This window comes from Ammodytes marinus (genome assembly GCF_949987685.1).
Source record: "Ammodytes marinus genome assembly, chromosome: 6".
In the NCBI taxonomy this organism is placed as follows: domain Eukaryota; kingdom Metazoa; phylum Chordata; class Actinopteri; order Uranoscopiformes; family Ammodytidae; genus Ammodytes; species Ammodytes marinus.
The window spans coordinates 22,253,321-22,276,018 of NC_137235.1; the positions used below are offsets into that span (position 1 = coordinate 22,253,321).

General features: G+C 40.6%; 1 protein-coding gene across 1 annotated transcript in view; it reads right to left on the bottom strand.

Moving 5' to 3' along the window:
• Positions 1-1,984: 1,984 nt before the first annotated feature.
• The window catches only part of vegfc (vascular endothelial growth factor c), a gene marked incomplete at both ends in the record, with an annotated part of 43,148 nt that continues 22,434 nt past the window's right edge, over positions 1,985-22,698 (bottom strand). The window contains 4 exons of the mRNA XM_080028778.1: positions 1,985-2,093; positions 11,829-12,153; positions 16,907-17,049; positions 21,011-21,150. Of these exons, the coding sequence (XP_079884904.1) occupies positions 1,985-2,093; positions 11,829-12,153; positions 16,907-17,049; positions 21,011-21,150 (717 nt within the window). The remainder of the gene's footprint in view (positions 2,094-11,828; positions 12,154-16,906; positions 17,050-21,010; positions 21,151-22,698) is intronic.

Here is a 22,698-nt window from a genome sequence, read left to right on the forward strand (position 1 = left end):
TGCTTTTTTTAACCCTATATTTCTCTTTCTCGTGACATCACAGAAAGAGAAATATATAGGTTAAAAAAAACGTACTTTGTAAATATTACTGTGATGTCACAGTAAAAGACATCACATTAATATTTACAAAGTAAGTTTTTTTTAACCCTATATTTCTCTTTCTGTGATGTCACAAGAAAGAGAAATATAGGGTTAAAAAAAGCACTCTTTCTGCCTTTTCTCTGCTAGGATGAACCGATTTTTTTTTTTTTGCACATTTATACTACATAGGATCTCAGAATTCAATACACCTTCATATTCAAACCGGTGAAGTAGGCCTTTAAGTTCCACTGTCTTTTTAAATGACTGTAAAGCAATTAGTAACTTCTTTTTTTCCATGATTCTCTCTGTCAAAACATTTTTCAAGCAAACATTTTTTAGTTCAAATGGCTTCAGGATTATTTAATACATTTTTCAATACAAGAAAATAATTATAGTCAATAGTAATATAGTACAGTGAAGTAATACATTTTATTACTAACGATATATCAACATTACCTTAAAAGTGAACTTATGCAGCAATTTCAATCAGGACAGACCTTAATAAATAAGAGGTTAAAAGAATGAACAAAATTCATTTTTGAACATGTGCTCAAGATAAATAAATATTAGAAGAGTATTAGCGGTTAAACCCCATAATGATGTCCTCTGAAACATGCAGTGAAGCCATGGGTCTAAAAATATAAAATCTAGGCTTCAACCTATGACACACAGTTTACCTTTCTTTTTTCCTTAAAGCCCCTGTAAACCCAAATCCACAAAATCCTTCTAACTGTGAAATCAAAATCAAAATGAAAGATTTTCTCATTTAAGTTGGATCAATTTTACAGAAATTCAGTTTCGATGAGGCGGGCTATGCTCTTGTTCTTATGACACAGTTAGCATCTTGAACCAATCACTGCAGTTCTCTACAACGGCGTATTAGGGCAACTGTGGAACAAAAAAACTCAAGAGTTTCTCTGAGAATAAACTCAACATTTTCACAATTTTTCTTAAGCCCCACTACGCAGACAGCACGGTATGCATGGAACGCGTTGGTGAGGAGGTGCAACATTATGGTGTGGTGTTTTCTCCTGAATACCCTGTTTATGGCTATGTCTCTTTAAAGACTGGACTATAATGATAATCTGGTGATTCTGGGCTAAAATCAGCAGGATTTCCTTATTCCTGAATCCAATGTCAAAGTATACTGTAATTGCATGAAATCCTCCAAGGCAGGCATACTTCATTTCTTGATCCAACCTTTCATTTACATGTTCCTCCACACTATTATTCCAAGTTTTTGCTAGTAAATCGACCATATCGACTTTGATATCATATATTGATTTTTACTATGTTAGGCCAGGTTTCCAGAGGCTTTAAGGCACAAATGTTTCCGTTTGTGTTTATTTTTTATGATGCTGAGGTGGATTAGAAGTATACAATTTGGACAGCTTTAACAATATACAACATCCAGTATACTTTATTTGACAAATATTCTATTAATGATACAAAAATAATGATCACAGTGTATTTCATTAAAAAATATTGACATTTTTCAGTAAACTCAATTGAAAAATAACATTTAATAAATTATATAATCAATATTTGACAAATATGCTAAGACATAATCAATGTCAAATATACATGTTTATTTTAAAACGAGTGTCTCACTTTCGATTGTGCTCTCGTTTCACTTCTGGGATCCCAAATCAGCCGCACACTCAATAGAATGTCCTCTAAACAGAGTAGGTGCATATTCAAATCACCAGAGTTTCCCATGTCTTCACTCCAATAACTAAGGTGTCCTAATATTTATCAGGGTCCACACACTTAGCTGCCATGACAGCTGATAGGGACATGCATGAGCAACAGCTCTACAGCGGATGGAGGAGGCAGGACTCGGTGGCATCCTGTTAGCCAGCAGTTTGAATGAATGAATGCAATCTTTAATCCAATGATTTAGTTAGTCCAGCCGTCTCCAGTGGGACGGTACACAGCGACACACTTCCTCACTGAAGAAGAAACCTGGTTCACACCTTCGTCTCCTTATCTCACAAGGAGGCCGGAGACAACTGCAATGAGAATTTAAAAAATGGGTTTAGCTTTAAAAGCATTGGTTAGGAAGGATCGGACATCTTTCATAATTATAACTTTGGTCTAAGGAACACTTAATTCATGAACTGACACTTTTGTTTTTACCCAGGTGGGTACGCTGGTGAATCGGGAATATTAAAATGGTAGTTGGTATGTTTGAGCATGCAAATGTCAACATTATTTTTGCAGGTACTTGATCATTAACCAAAAGTATTCTGATGGTCCTAGATAAGAAGTCAAAGAATCACTAAGCTGATTTAACATGAGACGCATATGAATATCTGTACCGTATTTCCTGCCATCTAACAGTCAGGAGCGGGGGGGTGGGCGTAATACAGTGGAGGAAATAAGTATATATATATATATATTTTTTTTTAAGATATTTTTTGGGCATTTTTATGCTTTATTGATAGTGCAGAGAGACAGCGGTGAAATGGGGCAGAGAGGGGAGTAACCAGCAGAGAACGACCGCGGGCGGGAATCGAACCCGGGTCTGCTGCTGGGCCCGGCCCGGGGGGGACGCCCTACCAACTGAGCTAAGGGCGCCCCGGAAATAAGTATTTGATCCCGCATAATACTTCAACCTACTTGCTTGACTGTGTGGATGCTGTTCTTGGGGTCATAGTCAGAATTCCTCTTCCTCCAAGCATGGCGAGTCACTATGATACCAAAGAACTTGATTTTGTTCTAATCTGACCACATCACCTTCTGCCAAGCATTCTCTGAGTCGTTCAGGTGTTCATTGGCAAACTTCAGACGGTTCTGTACACGTCCCTTCTTGAGCAGGGGGACCTTACTGGATTTCAATCCATTACGGCATAGTGTATTAACAATGGTTTTCTTGGTGACTGTGGCCCCAGCTGCCTTGGGATCATAAACAAGCTCCTCCTGTGTAAATCTGGGCTGATCCCTCACCTTTCTCTTGATCATTGATACCCCACGAGGTGAGATCTTGCATGGAGCCCCAGACCGAGGGAGATTGAGGGTCATTTTGTCTTTCTTTCATTTTCGAAAAATCGCACCAACAGTTGTCTCTTTCTCACCCAGCTTCTCGCCAATGGTCTTATAGTCTATTCCGGCCTCGTGCAGGTGTTCAATCTTGTCCCTGATGTCCTTAGGCAGCTCTTTGGTCTTGCCCATGATGGAGATTTTGGAGTTTGATTTATTGACTCTGTGGACAGGTGTCTTTTATACAGGTAACAAGTTGAGACAGGTGTGTTTTATACAGGAAACTAGTAGAGATTAGGAATACTTTTTTAAAGCACAAGGACTTAACTGTGGGAGCCAGAATTATTTATGGTTGGTAGGGGATCAAATACGTATTTCACTCAATGAAATGCAAAATAATTTATATATTTTTTTTAATGTGATTTTCTGGATTTTCTTTTTGATATTCTGTCTATCACTGTTAAAATGAACCTAGCTTTAAAATTATAGACCGCTCATTTATTTGTAAGTGGGCAAACTTACAAAATCGGTGAGGGATCAAATACTCATTTCCTCCACTGTACAGTTGTGTTCAAAATAATAGCAGTGTGTTTAAAAAATTGAGTAAAGATCAAAATCCTAATAATAGCTTTTATTTCCATACACGCAAATGCATTGGGGACATTGCACATTCAATTCCAACTCCAAATATGATGAAACTTGTCAAATGTTTCTTCATCTTTACAGAAAGTGAAGAAAAAGGAATATTAGACTGTTCAAAGAAATAGCAGTGTCTGCATTTTTCTTTACAACTCAAACATTTACAGTATCAACTGAAAAATGCATGAAGATTTAGCTTTCCTATGAATCACTGAACTAATATTAAGTTGTATAACCTCTGTTTCTGAGAACTGCTTCACATCTGTGTTGCAGGGAGCCGACCAACTTATGGCACCTGTGAACAGGTGTTTCAGCCCAGGACGATTGGACTACAGTCTACAATTCCTCTGGATTTATTGGTTTTGCCTCAAAAACAGCATTTTTGATGTCACCACATAGGTTTTCTATTGGATTAAGGTCCAGGGATTGGGCTGGCCACTCCATAACGTTAATCTTGTCGGTCTGGAACCAAGATCTTGTTCGCTCACTGGTGTGTTTGGGGTCGTTGACTTGTTGGAACACCCATTTCAAGGGCATTTCCTCTTCAGCATAAGGCAACATGACCTCTTCAAGTATTCTAATGTATCCAAACTGATCCATGGTATGCGATAAATAGATCCGACACCATAGTATGAGAAACATCCCCATAATATGATGTCTGTGCCACCATGCTTCACTGTCTTCAAAGTGTACTGTGGCTTGAATAGGGGCCGCAGACAGTTTGTCAGACGACCCCCAAACACTGAATTCAAGCCACGGTACACTTTGAAGACAGTGAAGCATGGTGGCCCAAGCTAGCCTGGCATTCCCAGACCTGCCACTAGGCGCTGGCAAATTAAATTTGCTGCGCGTGTTGGTCTGGACACGCTCCGTTGAAGCTTATCAAGAAAGCCAGAAATCTGGCGGGCGCGCCAGAGCCCCTTATATGGTACTCTGGGGAGGACGTAACCGGATGACGACAGTGACGTGTATGCGACGTCGAAGCCGTGATAATAAACATCAGAGATGGCTGCGGATATGTTGTGTGAGTTTGAGACTGCTTTGGCCTCGACCCTTAACGATTTGGAAGACGGCACTCAAATCTTTCATTAGCAAGTAAGTGGAATGTTCTATTTTGCCGACCGACAACGGCAAACGTTTAATTTAACAGTTTAACAGCTGTTCGCTAAACGAAAGGGGCTTACGTCGCCTTGTGCATCGCTCTGATTGGTTGTAGTGCTATCCAACTGCGTGCATTTGAAATGCACGAGTAGGAGCCGCCCCTTGAGTTGGAAATTACTATTGATCGTCGCCAGACCCTCTATCGTTCAAGATATCAGGGTCTGGATTTCCAGGCTAGGCCCAAGCATCATATTATGGGGATGTTTCTCATACTATGGTGTCGGATCTATTTATCGCATACCATGGATCAGTTTGGATACATTAGAATACTTGAAGAGGTCATGTTGCCTTATGCTGAAGAGGAAATGCCCTTGAAATGGGTGTTCCAACAAGTCAACGACCCCAAACACACCAGTGAGCGAACAAGATCTTGGTTCCAGACCGACAAGATTAACGTTATGGAGTGGCCAGCCCAATCCCTGGACCTTAATCCAATAGAAAACCTATGTGGTGACATCAAAAATGCTGTTTTTGAGGCAAAACCAATAAATCCAGAGGAATTGTAGACTGTAGTCCAATCGTCCTGGGCTGAAACACCTGTTCACAGGTGCCATAAGTTGGTCGGCTCCCTGCAACACAGATGTGAAGCAGTTCTCAGAAACAGAGGTTATACAACTTAATATTAGTTCAGTGATTCATAGGAAAGCTAAATCTTCATGCATTTTTCAGTTGATACTGTAAATGTTTGAGTTGTAAAGAAAAATGCAGACACTGCTATTTCTTTGAACAGTCTAATATTCCTTTTTCTTCACTTTCTGTAAAGATGAAGAAACATTTGACAAGTTTCTTCATATTTGGAGTTGGAATTGAATGTGCAATGTCCCCAATGCATTTGCGTGTTTGGAAATAAAAGCTATGATAAGGATTTTGATCTTGCCTCACTTTTTTAAACACACTGCTATTATTTTGAACACAACTGTATGTGAATGTGTTTCAGGCCCATAACCTTTTGCTGTGTGCTGCATGTGTGAAAGGGTAGACTCGGACATTCTCAGGGTCCGATTCTCCAGATAATTTCCAGTGTGCATGTTTGAAAGGGGCTGTTAGTCAAAGTATTAACAGCGCTTCACTTTTTCTACATTGCGTTATGTTACAGCCTGGAATAACACTGGATTAAATGTATTTATATTCCTCAAAATGTTACATATAATACCATAATGACATCTTTAAAAAAAGTTTGAGATTTTGGCAAATTTATAAAAAATTTAAAAATGTAATATAATATGTACAGAAGTATTCACAGCCTTTGATCAATACTCTGTTGCGGCACCTTTTAGCAGCATTTACAGCCTCACGGCTTTTAGAATATGAAGCCACGAACTTGGCACATCTATCACTGGACAGTTTCGCCCATTCCTCTTTACAGAACCCCTCAAGCTCCATCAGGTTGGATGGGGAGCGTCGGTGCACAGCCATTTTCAGATCCCTCCAGAGATGTTCAATGGGATTCAAGTCTGGGCTGCTCTGGCTGGGTCACTATGACATTCACAGAGTTGTCCTGAAGCCACTCCTTCGATATCTTCTGAGAGTCTTTCAGGAGCCTTTTGGCAAACTCCAGGCGGGCTGTGGCTTCTGTCTAGCCGCTTCTGTCTAGCCACTTTACGGTACAGGCCTGATTGGTGGAGTGCTGCAGCGATGGTAGGTTATCCAATCTCCACATAGGAACCCTGGAGCTCTGTCAGAGTGACCATCGGGTTATTGACCACCTCCCTAACTAAAGCCATTCTCCCCCAATCACTCAGTTTAGAGGGACGGCCAGCTCTAGGAAGAGTCCTGGTGGTTCCAAACTTCTTCCATTTACAGACGATGGAGGCCACAGTACAGCAGCAGAAACTTGACTGTACCCTTCCCCAGATCTGTGCGTCGAGACAATCCTGTCTCGGAGGTCTACAGACAATTCCTTTGACTTCATGCTTGTTTTGTGGTCTGACTTGCACTGTTATCTGTGGGACCTTATATAGACAAGTGTGTGCCTTTCCAAATAATGTCCAAACAACTGAATGTACCACAGGTGGACTCCAATTAAGCTGTAGAAACATCTCGAGGATGATCATTGGAAACAGAATGGACCTGAGCTCAATTTCAAACTTGACCGCAAAGGCTGTGAATACTTATGTACAAATGATTTCTTCGTTTGAATAAATTTGCAAAAATCTCAAACAAACTTTTTAAAGTTGTTATTATGGGGTCTTATGTGTAGAATTCTCAGGAAAACAAATACATTTAATTCAGCATTTTTCCAGGCTGTAACATATTCTCTTCATTTCATTCTCTTCATTTCATCAGTCCTTGTTGTTTTACCCACAGCATTACTTTTCTCACGGATACCCCCCAATATCACATTTCTTTGATTAATATTAATTGGCTATAGATCAACAGTGTGTGTGTTTTCCTCTCGTAATAACACCGGTAATTCTATGGAATTACATTTTCTCTTTGCGCTTGCTGTCACTCAACTCTCCGTCCAAACACGGAAACCAGAAAAACATGCAAAACCCTAATATCAATCTACTTCCTCTAACATGTTTGCACTGGTTATGATTTGCACATTTTCTTTAAGTTGATCATACGCAGAACGCCCACAAACCAAGTGCAATTTATTAGAATGCTCAAACAGTTTACCACTCTTGATATTTTACCACGTGCTTGGCAATTAATTAGTAATCGAATAGTATTTCTGGTGCAGACTAATGAGGCAGCGGGTGTTCATGTGCATCAGTGGACATACATGTACAGTTGTAAGAAACCCACACAAACATTGTAAATGTATAGGGTTGTTGCTAATACGTGGTAAAGACCAGCGCTTACGGAGTCAACTGGCGCTTAAAAATTTGCTCCCGGTGTGGCCAACCAACAGTTTTTTGGAGAACTATGCATGCTCAGGGAGCTTCCACGTCCAGTGTGGCCTCGGCGTTACACCATATTCACACCACCACTATCTGTCTTAGGCATTGCCTCATTCAGTTTACATAACACAAGACACTGCACAGTGTGTAACTAAGTGGATGACAATGTTAGTCATGTTCACATAAAGAGACCTATAAGGGACCCATGATGAAATACAAGACTTCATAAAGACCCACACAGACTCTCTGAAACATACATGCCCACACTCATGCACAGAAATGCTAGATCCCAGACACCAGATTCCTACTGCTATGTTATACTCATTAATCACTCTCAAACAAGGTCACAGGGGGGTCACAGGTTAGACAGGAGGGATAGGTGTGTGTGTGTGTGTGTGTGTGTGTGTCTGTTTCCTCTTGTGCAGGAAGAGGAAATGGTTAAGTGACAGCTAGGAGAAGTCGTTAGCACACTGAGGTCTTGTATTACATGCCTGGTTCACTGCAATAACCACATATCACTGCTGGACAAGTACTTTCCTTTGGCTAAACACAGAAACTAACATCACCAGTGAGTGAGTCTCTCTCTACTCTGTGTGTGTGTGTGTGTGTGTGTGTGTGTGTGTGTGTGTGTGTGTGTGTGTGTGTGTGTGTGTGTGTGTGTGTGTGTGTGTGTGTGTGTGTGTGTGTTTTAGCGTCAGCTGCAGAATGATGCAACGACTGAATCTGTGAAATAAAATAAAACAACCCAAGCAGGAAACTAAAGGCTTGGAATTAAAAATCAACCATCAGCTGGTGAGAGACCCTGTTGTTCTGGCACAAGAGCTTAATTCCTTCTTCATCTTTCGAGGGTTCTGATCAGAAGGTTCCTACTCTACCTACCTGACAATGCTCATCCCACATGTTACATCCAAGAAATCACAGAACCAGAAGTTATTGATATTATTACGGCTTTGAACAACTCTAAAGCCAAGGATATTTATGGGCTTGACTATAGCTTCATAAAATCACATAGGGAGGCTTTAGCGCCCCCAATCATGCACTTGGTTAATTTATCTATAAAAAATTCAATTGTCCCTAAGGCCTGGACATTGGCCTCAGTCACCCCAGTATTTAAAAATGGGGACAAATCTGACATGAATAACTATAGACCAATCAGCATTCTACCTATTACTTCCGATATATTTGAAAAATGGGTTACTAAACAAATTATTGAATTCCTCAGCAATAGCCAAACACCTTTACATCCCATGCAGTTTGGGTTTGGGCCACGCTACTCAACCGAGACTACATTGGCCATGTTCGTGGATAAAGTCAAATGGAAGCTAGATAAAAATGCATTTGTTGGTGTCGTATTCCTGGTTATAAAAAGAGCTATCGACATCGTCAATCACTATGTGCTGCTATCTTATTTGTCCCGTTTAAATTTTTCTGCGGGGGCCAGTTCTGCTTACATGGATTGTCCAGTAGGAGTCCCCCAAGGGTCCAAACTTGGGCCCATTTTATTTTCATTATATATGAATCAGTGTTTCCCCCAGAAAATGTCTTAGTCAAGGTGGTCAGTGTCCAGGGTCATGGGAGGCGCGCCGCAACGAAATAAACAACTGCTTATTTGAATACAAAAATACAACAGACACTGACCTTACAATTGTGCAATTTTGTTTGCTATGTGCAGGTACAAATTTTGTGCAAACATGCAGACAGTACAAAGCACAATTAAAGAAAAGTTCTACTGTTTTGGTGCAATACCATGCAGACACACTAAATACAAATAATGGACCATACACGTAACGTGTATGCACATTAAAGTGCAAATTCAACTTTTTAAAGTTCCTTTTTTGATGAGTGGCTGTTGTGCAATTATTGTGCCTACTGTGATGCAATAGCCTATAATTCATTAATGGTTATTTTTAGCCTACTTGCTTGATTTCTTTTTAAATACAGAGGTTATTGGTCGTTTTGGAACATGTATTTCCCAATTTAAAACATAAAAATAAAGCAGCATTGAAAATTTAAAAAAAAATCTTGTTGGCCTACACTACCATGCTGTTTGAAAAATAAGTAGTTGAAATAATAAATACAATGTGTTTTCCCCTTAAAATGACTAGATGCATTTCAAAGACAGTAACAGTGTGGCACTTCTGTAAACTTACTGAAACTTGGCTGGGCCATCACTCTCATGCATTCATCAAACTTTTCTCTGCACTGTCTGAGCTGATAGACAGGTTGTGTTGCCACGGTGATGTGGAGTCTTAAACTGTTCTAGCTTTGCAGGGCACTTCTTTCTGTTCAGCTAAATACAGGCATGCAAACTCATAAGCCATGAAAAAGGTGAGAAGCCCGAAAACAAAGCCCGGTAGGGAGGTCTGGGGGCACCCCCCACCCCCCGGTAGGGAGGTCTGGGGAAGATTTTTTTTGTGATATGAACATTTAAGAGAAGCAATTTGGTGTATTCTGGTGAAGAGAATTAAGGACAAAGAAAACTTTATCAGATGAATAGTAAAATGAGCAAAACAAGTTAGTCAGCCGACAGCCAACCTTCTTGACTTTTCCAATACAAAGTGTGTAGCCTATTTACAAAGAAAAACGTTAAAAACAGCTTAGAAAAACGGTAAAAAATGCTGGCAAAACCAGCTTTAAATTAGACTGAAAATAACATCGAGCCTCATATCAATCACACCAAATTCCCTTACAATAACCTAACTATTTATATTGTGGCAAACAGGATTTGCCTTATCTTTGCTACACAACCATCAATCAAACACATAAGAATACACTCTGTCACCATAGTTCATCTAGTGTTCACACACACACACACACACCAACCTGGTATCACGCCGAGGCGTGAGATACACACGCATGGACCGGCGTCTAACTCACGCGCCCTGCCTCACCAGGGCGTGTGAGTTACACGCGCACCTCCCGCCGTCTAAATGAATGGAGGAATAGTCTAAATGAACGGAGGAATAGCACCAACAGGGGCCGACATGTTGTCCCAGGAATAGCACCACATGTTCCCCCAGCATTTCAATACTATCTAGCTGCAGCCCCCTCGGTGGTTAGGGTTAGGGCAAGGGGACAGGGAGAGGTTATAATATAGACAAAAACAACCGCGGCCGCCATTTTGACTACGGGCGGCCGCGTGTAACTCACACGCCCTGGTCAGGCAGGGCGCGTGAGTTAGACGCCGGTCCATGCGTGTGTATCTCACGCCTCGGCGTGAGATCGGGTTGCACACACACACACACACAGTCGTGCGCAGGAACATAATGGTGCAAAATGGGACGATAGTGGAGGAAACAGGTGACTGTGTTGTTTCGGTGCTGATCTGCTATAATCACTACATTCGCCTCAGGTGTGTCGGCCAGAACACCACGCACCATTCAAAAACTTTTGGTTTTAGAGCTAACCAAATGTGCAACCACCTCAAACAGTATGCTGTACCGTATCAGCCCAGAAGAGCATACAAATGAATTGTGTCTCCGTTTTAACACATACTAATGAACTGTCCTCTTTTTCTAGTTCTTTCTTTCTGTTTCTCCCTGTTTTATATAGCAAATTTTACGTGTGTATCTTTTGTCATTTGTATTATTATGTAGGACTACAGAAGGAAATTAGCCCCCGGGCTACAATCTGGCACATTTACGTGTACTGCTGTATAGGTTCATCGATGTACATTGTCCTGAAATTGAAAAAATACATAAAAAATGTATAAGTAAAAATAAATACTGCTTTTTCTGTCTTCAGCTGGAATTGACCAACAACTTCCGTAGTTTGCCTAGCAACACAAGTTAAATCACCTGTGGGGCGCTCGTGGCACAGTGGTTAGAGCGTCTCCCTAGAGGCTCAGTTCTCTGCATGTCTTCCCTTCTTTGCCCCATTTCAACTCTGTCTCTCCAAATCTGTCTAATAAAGTAAAAATGCCAAAGAATAATCTTTTAAAAAAAACTGTATACCAATGGCTCGGTAAGTTGAAGGAGTATGTTCCCCTTATAGACCGTCACTGTACAAGCTTGTTTTAACAATAGTTATGTTTCAGTTGCTCTTCAGGCTATTCCCCAGTTTAAGGCAAAGTTTCTCTATATCTAAGTGGCGAAAACAGATGAAACTGAACTGTCCTACCTGCATGTGGCTTGGTGAAACCTTCTTCCTCTTACGAAACACTTATTGGGTGACTCGTTACATTCGCAGGAACACTTTGTTTTATTTAGGGGCTGGTGCCTGGGACATGTCTTACTACAGGTGCATTGACAGGTCTCCTTATTGAACATGTGGTTGAGTGGGCAGGAGGGAGCAGGCGGGATGTCGCAAACGCACTGGCAGGTGTTGCGGTCAAAGTGTCGCTTAGGGCCACAGTCTTGAGTGTCATCCCTGTGCTGGCACACACATTGACAGGTTTCCACGTCCACTTCCTTGTCTGGGCCACACACATCTGCTGAAAATATGTCTGTTGAGATAAAAGAAGGGGGACAAACAGATGTGCGGTTTGTCTTAAATGATTGGCGACTTGGAATACTTGGAAATCAGATATATCTATAAAAATTTAGAATAATCACATTACAACACCAACAGTATAGCCTTTGACGTGCTAGAAGACCAGTTCAGTTAAATTCTTTTACAAATGACCACGTGTGTCAGTTTATATTATAACTATATTTGACAGGTACTGTATATGCATACTGTGCAAAATGTATGCATAAAAGCTGGACTGGTATCAATGTTGATATTTGCTGCACATTTAAGTATACAGTAGTAAGTATTACATGTATAACATGAATATACGGTTGATAAGGCCAATTGCTGCTGTAAATGTTTTTTAAGAAAACAAAATGATACACTATTCAAAACACTGTTCTAAATGTTGAAACAACACAACATAGTAAATTGTGTGCATGACAGTCAACACTGATGAAGTATGCAATGGAGATGGTTCTCCCCTTTGATAATTGCGAATAATCTTTTAGCATCGAAACATGGACAGAGCTTCGGAATGTCTTTTACAGGTACTTTTAAACCTTTTACGCATGCCCTTTTTTTACATGAAAGAAATGCATGTCTGCAGAGATTTGTATGTTTAGAATGTATTAGCTCTTTCAGATTGCATTACTCAAAGGGGGTTCTAAAATCTAAAAATAACACATTTTGCTTAATGACAGATGAGCTGGGCACAAAATCAGCTCAGCTCCAAGGGGACAGGCAACCACCAGCTGTGAGAGTGCCCACCGTCCAGGTCCACCACCCTAGATCCTCACTGCAGAGGTCCCGGATCGGAAAAACAAGCCGAAATGTGTCCGCCAATGGTGAAAATAAATCGCTCACTTTAATTACTGAATAATCGTGGTAAAATATCGTGATGTCAATATTGACCAAAATAATCATGATAATAATTTTGGCCATAATCGTGCAGCCCTAAAATGTATATGGTATAAATTATATACATTTATAAAATGTATTCTATAATTAATTTAAAATTGCACATTGGAAATTCTATACTATTAATTCCATAACATTTGATCATCCATTTTTTTAAATCTCTGGTTACCTACGGCTCTCCTGATTTAATTAATTTCATCAGCTGCTCAAGCTTTTGAGACAAAGAGGCTCCTGCTATATTTAGATAATTTGTTTTGGCCCCGTTATATATACTAAGCAAGTGTGTTTGTGTGTGCGGCTATCTGTGGAATCTGCTATTCTGGGGTCCCCGCATTCTTCAGTTTCTCATTTGTGTAAACTGCGTCCAGAGTCTTCTCAAACACACCACTGAGGAACTCACAAACACAACACACACATACACACACACACACACACACACACACACACACACACACACACACACACACACACACACACACACACACACACACACACACACACACACACACATAGTCTCTCTTAGCCCATTGCTGTCGTAAATACTCCTCAGTGAAAACATTAACATTCTCCTGTCACAAAAACTAAGATAACAAAAGATGCCTTGACTAAGAGTGTTTGTCTCAGTGTTGGTGCTCACTACATGCCTTGGGAAAATGTCGTCATGCGGTTAGAAGCCATTATGGAGCAGTCCAAATGATTGACTACTGTATCAGTGTCAAGCCAGTAAATTTGGTGAGTGGTAATTTCTCTCTCAACAATTAAAGGTGGAGTCAGCGATTCTGGAGAATTCTCAAAATCACTTTGTCATAATCAGTAAATATCTCCTCATTATGTAAGGGATAATGTATAGCGAACGGGTCACTTGCTAGAAATAAAGACCGACAAGCTGAAGCAGGTTGTTCAGCTTGAAGGTCTTTATTTCTAGCAAGTGACCCGTTCGCTATATCCCGCTTATTACCTGGCTACTACAAAAAATAAAGCAATTAATTGAAGCAACATGTTGTTTTAACAGCCAAAAACAGTCCGCTACACGGTCGGAACTTACTCAATAGCAACGGTTACTATGTCAAGCTGCAGCCAACCTAGAAGAGTTTAACAAAAATCAACTCGTTTCCGTAGCAACCCTGAGAGCTTGTCTAATAACTGGAATAGTCATTGCAAACCTAATAGGTTCTTATGTCATTCAAACGTAGTTCAGTACGCCAGTAAAAAGGAACGGACAAGGATACGAACAAGCAACGGGGTAACAGTCTGCTCGTCCCGCTAGAGTACTGTCTGCTTCAGCTGACTGAAGGCTTCGGCTCAGCTGTTAGCCACAGAGCTACTGTTTTGCTAACACAATTCAAGATTTGCACACTGTACAAACAGTAAATCTAATCGGCCCATATGTATAACAAGAGCTCCATCTAGCTAACAAAGCATTATCCCCCAAAATTAATAACACAATTCACGGAGAAAATGACTGCCGAACACTTACATTGCGGGCTGCAGCCTTAAATTACTGTATATAGGCTAACTGTAAATATGCGGCCAAACATACTCACATCGTCTTGACTGGAGTCCTGTCGGACATTAACCATCCCTGTGTTCCGAATCACATACTTTCTACTATATAGTATGTAGAAAGAAGATTTAGGATGTCCCGATTCTTGTGGCCAGATTTAGGATGGTTAGAAGTACCCGGATGTCCTACTTAATCCGGCCAAGATTGTTAGTGTTGAAAACTGCATGCTGGGCGATTCTGACCCACAATCCGGTGCGCACGTGAAGTGACGTCACATCGACGAAGCCTCCATATCAAAACAAACGGGGATGCGCCGGATATAAAAGCAAGAGGCAAGATCAAGGCGCAATGTTATAAATAAAAGAGTAAAAGTATGTCCCAATAGTATGCCTACTGCATCCTAACTAGATTATTTTCATGGTCGGATGTAGTATGTAGAATAGAAAAGAGAAAGAGTATGCGATTCGGAACGCAGGGCATGACTCCTGTGTTCCCTGCTCTCCTGATACATGCAAAGTCATGTTAAAATTATTCCATTGTTTTCTGAATGAGTAGTAGCCCTGTTTGTGGACGTCTATCCATCAAAACTATGACGTAGGTCCTTAGCAACGGTCATTATACCCTTGACAGCGGTCTGTCTTGCTGGTAATAACAGACTTGTAGAATGCCGTGATTTACACAGGATTCTCTAAGTGCAATGCAATAACCAGTGTTAATACACAGCTTTGGATCTGTAGACTGGTAAGTAAACAAAGTGGCCCACTGCAGCTAGAAACATGCTCGTTTTAGATCTGTACTGGTTTTATTTTCAGCGCACACACAGTACAAACAGATAGCGGATCGTGAGGAGATCACTGCCCCTTTAACGGTCAGGCCAAAAGACTCACCTTTTACAGTAGATAAGGTAGACGTTTTACATCCAATAACCTTTGCCCTCTTCACCACTAACTAGTAAGATATTTAGCTTTTTTCTAGGGCTGTCAAATTAACGCGTTAATTTCGATTAATTAATCACAAAAAAATTAACGAGATTAAAAAAATTAACACAGATTAATCAAACTTCTATATTGCCCTTTGACCCGGTGCAAAAGAGGTGAGGCGATAGCGGAGCTGCACCTGTAGCTTGCTGACACAGCCCGCACGGGATTAAAGAGTAAAGAAAGAAGCAGGGGAAAGGGGCCGAAGGCTCTATGGATATGTTGTGGGCAGCTCCGGGCACATAAGCATGAAGGTAGGAATAGGCCTACGTCTTATGTTATTCTCCGCAGTGTCTGTGCATTATTGATTTAGTGGGTGCCTAATTAACAATGTGGGTTCAAAACAGTATCTCTCAATCTTCCTCCGTGTCTCAATTTTGTTTGCTAGCTGCGATCGACACCCGCCCCCTCTCACTCTTCCTAGCATATGCCTGTCTTTTTTCCTCCTTTTTGTGTGTGTGTGTCTGTGTGTGTCAATATTTTTGGCTATGAGTAGGACGGTGAATGAATGGGCAGTGCAGCGTTGTCTGTTGTGGGAGATAGACAGTCGTCATTTAGCCTGCTTGTTTTTTTGTGTTTTTATTCGATCGAGAGAGAGAGAGAGAGAGAGAGAGAGAGCGAGAGAGAGAGAGAGAGAGAGAGACGAACGGTAGCCTACAGTTCTTTATAAACAGGCATAAAAGTGTCATAAGTATGCGATTAATTTAGATTAATTAATCACAGAGCCTGTAATTAATTTGATTATTGTTTTTAATCGCTTGACAGCCCTACTTTTTTCACTTAACATATACTATTTAAAGCTGGCAGATATGCTAAATCGCTCTGATATGTTGACTGGCCTCACTACCCGTGGCCAACTTTTCTTTCAGTTCCGTTATATGTACATTATTTTAAAAGAGAATTCTAGTTAAAGATTCCCCCCATGAGATCTCCTATTAACTAATAGGAGATCTCATGGGGGCATTGAGCCAAGAGTGTTGTATCTAAAGGATGCAGCCAGTATAAACAGCAGCTGAAGCCATTGTATTTGTTCCACATTAAATGCTTTTTCCTGTCATCATCATTAATTATGTTTCAAAGTAGGTATTTAGGACCCTCAAAAACAAAGACATTCACTTATCGACACACCCAACTTTCAATGGCTCTGCCTTTTGATGTGCTTATCACTACAGTCTTGACTGTGTTGGTAGTGGAGGCTAATGTTTTGTTCTTTGTATGCCTCAGCAACAATAATTGTTGCATTTTTTTTCTAGGATCCTGCAGACAAAAAAAGCAATCACAGTTCCCTCTACAATTTATTTTGGGGAAATAATGATGCAACATATGTGTTGTGTGCAAACACTTACCAAGGTGCTGTTGAGACAGCCTGGGCAGGGGCAGTGGTGGAGGGAAGGTGTGGTGGTGCACATCGCTGTTCATGCTGATACAAACACACTGCCTGCTGCTCCAAGTCTGACCAGAAGGACATGTCATGTTGGCTATTGGACACCTGCAACAGAGAAAGAAAAAATATCTTGAAATACCTCTATTTTATTACTACATATTTCTTAGAATTTGTATTCCTATTATTTAATTTTATTATAAATGTGTTACCTGTGATAAATCAGCTGTAATGTACTTTTTATGTGCAATATTGTTTATTTAATTATTTTATTTTATGTACATATTGTTAAACACTTGGGGCCACAACCACGAAGCTTTGCTTTCTATTACTTAAAGGCACTACGAGTAAGTCGGCACGTTGGCGACACCTTTGAACAAAAGCGGTAGTATTTTTACGACGCCAGCTGTCGTGAAGCTGTTTTCTAGCTCGTGCAGGGCCTCAAGATTCAAATAATCAGGAAGCAATATAGTGCGTGTCCGTGTGTTGAAAGTGTGAGGGCACCGGACTCTTTTCGGCTCGGTGAGAGTGGTTAGTCGTTAGTGACACAGCATCAACTACACCTGATTGCAATGAGTTGATCCATTGTCACCTCTCACGGAGCTGAACGAGTAAGTGTCCCCACACAAAGCGAATGAACCAGAGACGGCAGTTAGTTATGGATCACGATGAGGTAATGTGTTTATGTTGTTGTAAATAATGACTATTTCAGATGAATAATGGTCATCTGATGATGCTGGTGAGGCAAAGTAAACTTTGTTTTAGTAGGCTACCGCTCATTCATTTAGGAGTAAACACTGCAGTCTAGTTTCGCTCCGTGAAATTGTGTATACGTTGCTTGGCAACGCCCTCCCGCCCGCCTATCACTCTCCCATTTAGCTTTTCTTCATTGCATTTTCTTTTTTTTTCTTTGATGGTTCAGCCCCGTTATCAGTCATTATGACGACAAATAGCCTAACTGTCTCAAACAAGGCTCCCGCTCCCCTTCTAGGGTGACCAGATCGCATTTCCATTACTTTTCACACGTCCCGCAAATTGAGACGTTGTCCCGCATTGTTATTGAAAGTGAGCCCCCCTTTTTAAATGCGTGTTTTATAATCTGGCATTTATCCGATAGCTGTGAGGAGACAGCAGTCTCCGTTTGTCTGTGTGTGTGTTTGTCTGTGTGTGTGTATCGGGCTGCTGGGCTCAGTGGCTCTGTGAAGGTGCTGCAGTGCTTCAGCGTTCACTTTCCTGTTACTTCAAAATAAAAGCCAACTCACGTTTGTCAAGTGAAATGCTAATGTGAAGCCAGTGAAATGCTTTTAATGTGAAGCCGCAGCCTTAATGCTCTTTGTTTAACAGTAGCTAACTTAACTGCTGCGCGCTCATCTAAAGATAGTGTTTTTTAATATAGAAAGCCGTGTCTCTGGCATTACCGGTGGTGACACGAGTTTATTTTGCTAAAAAAACGGCACTTTGTCCCGCACAAACGTAGTCTTTGTCCCACATCTGGTGAATTGGGATCTGGTCTCCCTATCCCCTTCCCTCACCTGGAGTGATAGGCTCCTCAAATCGCGTTCCTGCGCCATACTGAAATCTGCGACCAATACGGATATGTGACCATAGAGCATGCACGAGCGAACCGAAAATCGGACTGGGTGTACGACCAGATCAAATGCAGTAATAAAAACTATATAAAAACGTCTTTCTTTGCACTGATGGTCGCGTTTGCTGTTAAAGGTAATTTATGATTATGAGAGGAAACATGAGGCTGTTTAAAAGATATTTGAATGTTACTCGTAGCCGCTTTAAGTAAAATAAAAACGACCTAAACAAGGACATGCTCATCCCACTTCTGTGATGCAGAATGTGATGCAACATTTTGAGTATTTTATCCACGCAGGAATGCAGGAAAAGGGGTCGCAGATCCACGTCATTAACTTGATGCGCTGTGGTATTAATTGCACTATGAAGATAATGTTGTCCCGGGCACGGTGAAGACATGCAGCAGGCACTAACTGGTCACTTCCCAGGCGGGACTGTTTAAGGCAGCACCGTGTGCTTTTACGCTTTACTCACGGGGCCAAGACAATCGGACACGATTTGATGGTGATGAATGTTCTATGATCTGCTTCACATCCACACAGGTGGGCTGTTACACACAGATCACAGGTTTATATGGTGACATTGTTTTTAATAAAGCAGACCTTATTAAATAAACTTGAGCTCTATCATAACTTTTTTCCTATATAAGTACACAATTCACTTCCTGTTTTCCCTCATAATATGACTCAATATCAATTCAATATAATGTAAAGCTCACGGGTGTTAGAGAGAGAGAGAGAGAGAGAGAGAGAGAGAGAGAGGGAGACAGAGAGAAGGGAGGTTTGCGCCACTTTTGTACACACTTTTCATACGCAGTAATTGCTCCACTAAAACGGCCTGTTGTAATTAGTGCTGGCCTTGAGGATAAGGTGCTATTTGCAACAAGGCTTATTTTCATTTCATTTAACTTTGATTTAAACTCTAGAGATCAATTGAGGGGTGACCCTCATTTACAATGAGTTCAAGTCAAACAAATGCAAAGCAAAATCAACAATACATACACAATATACAATGCAAAGACACAACAACTGATAAAGAGACATAACATTTGCAAAGAAATGAAGGAATTTTGGACTTGATTTTGAGTTCCCTCATGACAATACATTTAAATGGTCCAGGCGCACCGTCAGCGCTGTCTGCTCCACAGGGCAGTTTCAGTGCAGTCAGAGGTTTTTTTCTCGCATTTGCGTGTCCTCTGTGGATAGGGCACTATTTCTTTCTGTCATGTGCACTTGTTGAGCGGCCGCAAAAGCAGTGCAATCATTTCATGGTATGGCCCTTACTCTCAACCCCCTGCATCACATGCTCCATCCCAAATTTATCTTTTATTTTAAGACTTTGAAAAGACATTTACCGCTCCCTCATTCTTCTTTAAACCCATTCCCCGTGCTTGTGAAAGGACTGAGTAGTCATCCTCAGTGGATTAAGTAAATGGACTGAGTATTCATAATTTTGATATTGAGATAGTGTTATTGTGCATTTCTTACAGTGTTTACATTTATTCTTGATACAGTGAAAGGTGAATTTATGTTAACGTTGAAATAAGTTGTGAAGGTACAATATTGAAACTGGATCCAAAGATGAATTAGATTTTGAATTTAAATACCCGGGTGTACCCAAATTAGAAGATAGAGAATTACTTGAAAAGTAATGGTTTAAAACGAACAAGAAAGTGACAAATACATAATTTGTGTCTGAACTCAAACCGAGTACCAGCTGTGAATTCTAACTGTTCAAAACCTTTGCTTTTTTAAAACATTTTTATTAATACTTGGTACCATCTTACCGCTTTTCACGTCTTGTGTGGTCATTGAATATTGCAAGAAGTTAATGTTACCTCCTGTGGGAGTCTAGTATCTTCTGATTCCGGTTCAGCATGATTGTAATCTTTACCAACCAATTACTACACGGTATTGCCTTCACATCCAGTAGATATATGAGCCAAGTAATACAACTGCAAAGTTAATCAAGAGATAAGTTGAAAAGTGTTTCCATAAGTAACACCCCTTCATAGACACACAGCACAGGAAACAACCTCAGTAACAATACACTCAAACACAATAAGTGTGTTTCTTGCCAATAAGAGCACACGCACGCACGCACACACAAGCATGCATGCAAGCATGCACCACACACACGCGCACACACACACGCACACACACACACACACACACAGACATAATAACACACAGCTCTCGGGGAGATGGGAGCCGGTAGGTCTACTTTGGGTCGGAATACTGTTTGCAAATCTTACAGAACTGCCTGCAGGTTGTGTGTGTGTGTGTGCGCGTGTGTGTGTGTGTGTGTGTGTGTGTGTGTGTGTGTGTGTGTGTGTGTGTGTGTGTGTGTGTGTGTGTGTGTGTGTGTGTGTGTGTGTGTGTGTGTGTGTGTGTGTGTGTGTGTGTGTGTGTGTGTGTGTGTGTGTGTGTGTGTGTGTGTGTGTGTGTGTGTGGAGACAAATGAAGTTAGTATGAGTGCTTACTCAGGCAGGGCTCTCCTGATGATGCTGTGAACTTGTTTGTAAATGTCTAGTTTGGAGAGACAGCTGCACTGGGTGTGGTTGGCCACACTGATGGTCACTGGCTTGGTGCCTTGGGTGATCGGCACTGTGATCTCAAACAGCTGCAATATGAACAAAAGAGAGAAGAGTCAGATACAGACTAGATTTATCAAAAAGCAAACTATTGCAGTGGCAGTTATGAAATACACTAAGTATAATAATTAGTAAAATTAAGGGTATCACTTTACAACATGGTACACACAATTGTAGGTAGTAACTGAGTAACGTATGAAAAACAAATGAGTAACTAGTTATTAAGTAACTACAACATAGTTATTGAGTAACTTCTATATACTAATAAAGTAACTACTACATAGTTATTCAATAACTATGTATTAGTTACTATATAAGTATATAGTAGTTACTCAATAACTATATGGTAGTTACTCGTTAATTTTTCATTCGTTACTCAGTAACTACCTACAATTTTCTGTACCTTATTGTAAAGTGTTACCAAATAAAAATATAAAGACATAGACATTAACATTTTCAAAGTTGTTTTTACTTAACCTTTAAAGGACTCTGTAAGTCCAAAAAGTCTTTCTAATGGCGCTTTTCCACTGTGTGGTATCAGCTCAACTTGACTCTTCTCAAATCGCATTTTTGGCGTTTCCACCGCAAAATCATGGTACCTGGTACCTGGTAGCGGCTGTTTTTTTGGTATCGCCTCGCTCTAGATTCCAAGCGAGCTGAGCCGATGCTAAAAGGTGACGTCGGCAGACTGCCGGCCACTGATTGGCCAGAGACTCCCGGCTTCATTCTGTTGTATATTCTCCCAAACTCTCCGGGACTTTTCGAGTGTATTTTGTCTCTCGTGCATCCTCCTCTGGCTCTCTATCATTTGATTTGCATCACAGATCTGAAAAAAACTTAATTAAATGTCCATATATTCGCTAAGCTCACCCAGTTGTGTTGGTTGTTTGGGATATTACTTTAAACATACTGTACACGACACGAGAGGAGACATGTAGGGCAGCTAGCAGCTATACTGGGAAGTTACAAATGGTGTTCCGCAGGGCTCAATTTTAGGTCCAGTCCTATTCACAATTTACATCAATAACATTGTTTCATCGCTACAAAACTGCACTCACATTTGTATGCTGACGACACAGTAATGTATTGCATTTCTGATTTGATACAACATCAAATTAAAATAAATACACACATAACTGTTAACCACTTTAAACTTATTATTTTGAATCAGTCCCACTCCACTTGTAACTGTTTTAATTAGGCTATTGTTCTGCTTCATTCAATTGATCTGAATGTTTTAATTGTTGTCTCTTTGTAAGCTTGTTGTGTATTTTTATTGTATATCAACTGGCCTAGACTTCATCCTGTACAGGTCGTCCGTATCAAGAAGCCATACAATCTTTTCATGATGACCCTTTAATTTGGGGTTCAACCTGAAATTAAATCACTGGAGAGATCAGCACTTTTTAAACTGATAACAATGAGCAAGATTGCAACTTGAAGAGGGAAAAAAGGTAATAAGGAGCTTGGCTTGGGTTTTCACATGGCACTGCTGAATGTACTTTGGCCTACCATAGATTTTTGTTGAGAAAAGAACAGACCCTGAGAGTCACTTCATTCTCTGAATCACTGTGTTG